Raw genomic sequence first — 5,179 nt, forward strand, 5'->3', positions numbered from 1 at the left:
GAGGAGGAGCACCCAAGTAGAGAGTGCTGTGGAGCCCAGGTGTTATAAGCAGCTGGCCAGGCGCAGCTTGGCTGGGAGGAGGAGCACCCAAGTAGAGAGTGCTGGGGAGCCCAGGTGTTATAAGCCACTAACAAGACATGTTTGGTGGCAGCACATATTTTTAACAACTGATGAATTTCTACATCTTACTTGGTTGAACTAAAAAAAGCTGCTACTGCTGTTTGTTTGTTTTTTAATTAGAAAGGAAATACCATGATTTCTACCCAAGTTTCAATGTAGATCCATTAGAAGCTAAAATTAAATTTTACACAGTCTCACATGGAAGAGTAAATTTAATTCAACATAACATACAAAACATAATTGTATAGAACCATTCTGTGTACTTGTACCATTTATCAAATTGTGGAAGCTGGTAATGTGAATTAGAATTACTATTCAAAAATAATGTAGAAATAGAATGATCCAAATTCAGGTCGAGATTAAATCCTAGCAGTTATGGTAATGGGAATTGCCAGCCAAGCACTAGGCACTATTCTTACTTTTATAAAGAGTAGTTACTTTTTATAGTTGCCTGTCAGCATCACCGTTCTCCACTATCTTGGCATTATTAGCTCCATTCTTAGGTAATGAAACTAAAAAGGAAAGATTGAGACAGAGCACACATCCCATACAATGCTGGCTTCATACTCCTATACCTACCTTTACAGTTGAAGAAAAGCTGGATTTAAAAAAGGAAAAAGAATGAGAAACCCAAGCTATGTATAAAGCTTGTAAGATTTCTGTTCTTCACCCACTAGGGCAATGGAGGGAGGGTTTTCTCTTCTCTAGAGAAGAGAAGTTAACCTGAGAGAAGAATCTGACTGTGGGGCTGAGGAGATAGCTCAGTGGTCTAAGCACCTGCCTAGCAAGCACATATTGTGCTGGTCCCGAAACCGGGTGTGGTGACATGCTCCTGTAATCCCAGCGCTGGGGAGGCTGAGACAGGAGGCTCACTACTAGTCTGAACTGTGTAATGAGATCCTGTATCCAATTTTTAAATTTTTTTAAAAAAGACTCTGACTGTGTAAGAGTTCAGAATCGGATTTGCGTCCTGGTGCCATCACTGGCTGGCTCAGGGTCCCCTCTCCCAGCTTCACACTGACTTTCGGTGCTGCCCACAAATGTGATGGGAAACCCCGTCTTCATACTGAAGAGAGTTCAGTTGTGAAGCAGCCACCAGAACTTTAAGTGGCCTGGTAGGGACCGAGGCAGGGCAGCCCTGACGGTGGGGAGAGGTGTGGTTCTGGCACAGCGCCATGGATCTGGGACAGTGTGATTTGCAGCATGCTGGGCCACTTTGATGGCTCCAGCTCTACCGATGAAATGACTCAGCTATAAGTTGTTTTTGTTGTGACATTTTCTCCCTAATTTTCCGGTAGGTATCAGAAACATTTAGAAAATGCCAAAAAGATTGGAATTAAAAAAGCGATTTCTGCGAACATTTCCATGGGCATCGCCTTCCTGTTAATATACGCATCCTACGCTCTGGCCTTCTGGTATGGGTCCACACTGGTGATATCACAGGAGTATACGCTTGGAAATGCAATGACAGTAAGTAATTTTCCTAGTACTTGTGAAAAGTGATAGACTGCTTCTCCGTCTACCTTCACTGTTCTTCCCCGCTGCTCTTTTAGAAGGCGGAACCATGATAATAGGTTTTGGGTTCTGGATGAATCTTTGCTCTCCTGCAGGCAAATAGCTTTCAAACACATGCAGCTAGGGACAAGACAGAGCATGCAGTTGGACTATGTGAGAGAGAACTGTGACAAACTAAATGCAAACAAAGTGGAACGAATAAATAGGTGTTGGCGTCGTCCTCATTCTGTCTGGTGGCAGAGCCAACAAGATAGGTTCGAAATTCTTTCTGGCCACACATTCAGGGGAAGAGCAACAGACAGCTTGGCCGATTAGATGAGAAAAGTGATTTTTGAGCTTGGAGAAACCCACTCTGGCAATAAAATGTTACATTGATGTTGCAAATTTTCCTCTATAGTAAAAGCTATCATTTATTTTTATTTTTAATTTTAATTGATGTGATGGAACTGCCTATTATTCTCATTTTGTCATTACACATTATATATGTATGTCTCATCATAAGGTACCCCATAAAGATGTACAAATATTACACCTCAATAAAATACAAAGATTACTAAAAGTTTCTTAAAAGATAAAGTCGAACTTGGCACTTCATGTGGTATGTGTCACACAACCGTCATTCCAATAATAATGACCCCCGGAAGGGATATGACTTTTCTCATGTTCTTCTGTGCAGGTGTTCTTTTCCATCCTCATTGGAGCATTCAGCATTGGCCAGGCTGCTCCGTGTGTTGATGCTTTTGCCAACGCGAGAGGAGCAGCATACGTGATCTTTGGAATTATTGACAGTGTGAGTCATCTGTTAACTTAGTGCTGAAACTGGAATCACTCAATCTGGCTTTGGGTGACATATTTTTTAATCAATTATATTGACGAAGTTATGTTGATTACTGACTTAGTTATTTTTCTTGCTGCTGAGACAAAATACCCAACACCCAAAGTTAAAGGAGGAAAAGTTTCAGTCCACAGTTGGCAAGGCAGAGTGGCAAGGCAGACGGCACTGCAGAGGAGAAAGGGTGCGGAGCGCAGACAGCAGAGCGGTGAAGCACAGCGGCAGGCCTTGGCCTTCCCGCACCTGTATTGCCCAGAAGCTGCTCACACTTGGGCGGGTGGAACTTCTGGGTGGGGCAGCCGCAGTCCACCCAGAGCCATCCGATGGGTGGGCTAAGTTAGTGGCCACACACCCTGGATCCCAGCATTGTGTGCTAGACCCAACCTCCTCTGATGGTCTGGCGCTGTGGGGGACATCTCGGCACAAGCCCCAGAAACCGCAGGGGAATTTAGTGACATGGAATCAACAACCTCCTCACATCAATGAATGAAACAAAATGCCTCTTACTGTTTTTCTTTAGATAATACAATAACAATAATCTTGTGTTGGACAAAAACACCTGCTATAGTGCATTGTTATTATAGAGAACAAGGATGTTTCTCTTCCATTTCTTTTTCTCTTCACATTTTAGCCAGATTGAAAATATTACGATTTCTACGTAGGACTGGTGGTTGATAAGTTATTGGTAAGATCAGAATTGATGTTACGTTTTCCACTGGGTAATATTTTGCAGCCAAAACATTATCACCACATTTTATAATTTTGAGTCAGCTATATTAAATAAGTTGAGCTGACTACAATGAGAAAGAAAATATTTTACCATACTTAAGTCACTGCATTTACACAAACAAAATGTAAAATAGATAATGAAAATTTGATATTTCAATTTCAGGAGTGTCTCTTATTTCATTCCAAGTCATAAGAAAATCGCTCCAGGGTGGGGAGATAGCTTGGCAGCACCTGCTTGGCAAATGCAAGGTCCCCAGTCCAATCCCTGGTACCACATGCCATGCAGGCCCTGAAACAGAGAGAGAGAGACAGAGAGAGAGAGAGAGAGAGAGAGAGAGAGAGAGAGAGAGAGAGAGCGAAACTATTTTGTTTTTGAATATGTTGAAAGTCCTGGCTCCCAAATGATATAATCAGCAATTTTTTCAACTTAATCCATTGTATTTACTATTTAAGAATAAACTAGAGCCAGCCAAATAGCTCACTGGATTAAAGTGCCCCCGGGGCACGCTGAGACAGTGATCAAGACTGGGTGTGGTGGCGCACGCCTGTAATCCCAGCCTTTGGGAGGCTGTAAACAGGAGAATCACTACAAGTCCGATCTAGTAGTGAGACCCTGAATACCCTGTAGACCCTGTCCTAAAAAATACAGAAAAATAAATAAATAAATAAATAAATATAAACTAATGTTCACTAAATGTTGAAATACTAGCCTTATCAATTATAGTATGTTCTTGTTATTGCAGTTGTATAAATAGGCATATCTATTCAGAAGATTTAGGAAGATGTGCCAAACACTTAAAATGAAATATCGAACGTAGTAAAATGAACATTTTCTATATATTCTTCATGAAAAGCCTGCTTATTGAAAAGGAACATTTCCTTACACAGTACACACACCCACACACACACACACACACACACACGTGCAAGTGCACACACGCCTGTACAGTGCACAGACTGCACCGAGGTCTGTCTCAGGTGAGGGATGTTACACTGTTTTCTGAATCATATTTCTTCAAAATGTAATTATTTATCCTGTGGCAAAGAAGTCTTTATGTTCTGTTTTATTTAGGATCCTAAAATTGACAGTTTTTCAGAGAGAGGATATAAACCAGACAGCATCAAAGGGAATCTGGAGTTCAGTGATGTTCATTTTGCTTATCCATCTCGAGCCAATGTCAAGGTACTGTAAGAAATGTTCTTGAGAATTCCCTAACTCAGGTTGATTGCTTAATCCTCTTAAATAGTAGAGCCTGAGATGTGGAGGTGCATGTGCTCCCAGCACACTGTGAGGCCGCAGCAGGAACATAGCAAATTCAAGCCCAGCTCGGGTAATGTTTCAGCTTAGCAAGACTTTCAAAAGCATAATTTTAAAAGGTTCTGGCATGTAGCTCAGTGTGTAGACCCTGGGTTCAGTCCTTAGCACTGCAGTAAATAAATAGTCTCTTATTTATTTCATGTTTAAAGTGCTTTTCCCTTTGGGAGTTCAATGACCTTATTTGTATCATTTTATTTATTGAATCATTTGGGCTTTGTTGTAAGATGCGATCTTCATCCGTGCAGATCCTGAAGGGGCTCAGCCTGCAGGTGCAGAGTGGCCAGACGGTAGCGCTGGTGGGGCGCAGTGGCTGTGGGAAGAGCACTGCTGTGCAGCTGGTGCAGAGGCTCTACGACCCCACCCAGGGCACGGTGAGTGGCTCTGGAGCAACAAGCTCGGACAAAGAGCTGCCACATAGCAGCCCATCTTCTGAGTAGTGCCTGGAGCTGAGGTATCGGTGAGTGGCCAGAGACAAGCTCCAGGGCCCTGGGCTTGGCAAGATGCTCCATGCAGTGTGTGTGCACAGCTGCTCCCCTGAGCACCGGGCACCCCAGAGTGGCAATAAGTCCAGCACAAACACTGGGGTCTCTTAAGCTTCAGGCTAGATAAAGGAGAACGTAAGAAGGTCTCTTAAATGACAGGAATGTGGGACAGGCACAATGGGG

The 5,179-nt window shown here is 42.8% G+C and overlaps 1 protein-coding gene across 5 annotated transcripts in view; it reads left to right on the forward strand.

Annotated features, from left to right (window-relative positions):
- Window positions 1-5,179, forward strand: part of Abcb4 (ATP binding cassette subfamily B member 4) — a 61,387-nt gene that overhangs the window by 17,810 nt on the left and 38,398 nt on the right. For 4 of the 5 annotated variants that reach the window (XM_023717988.1, XM_023717990.1, XM_023717991.1 and 1 more), the window contains 4 exons: window positions 1,419-1,590; window positions 2,312-2,425; window positions 4,269-4,379; window positions 4,760-4,885. In XM_023717988.1, coding sequence (XP_023573756.1) covers window positions 1,419-1,590; window positions 2,312-2,425; window positions 4,269-4,379; window positions 4,760-4,885 — 523 coding nt within the window. The remainder of the gene's footprint in view (window positions 1-1,418; window positions 1,591-2,311; window positions 2,426-4,268; window positions 4,380-4,759; window positions 4,886-5,179) is intronic. The other variant, XM_023717989.1, reaches the window with a different exon arrangement.

This window comes from Octodon degus, unplaced genomic scaffold (genome assembly GCF_000260255.1).
Source record: "Octodon degus isolate 3935 unplaced genomic scaffold, OctDeg1.0 scaffold00056, whole genome shotgun sequence".
Lineage (NCBI taxonomy): Eukaryota > Metazoa > Chordata > Mammalia > Rodentia > Octodontidae > Octodon > Octodon degus.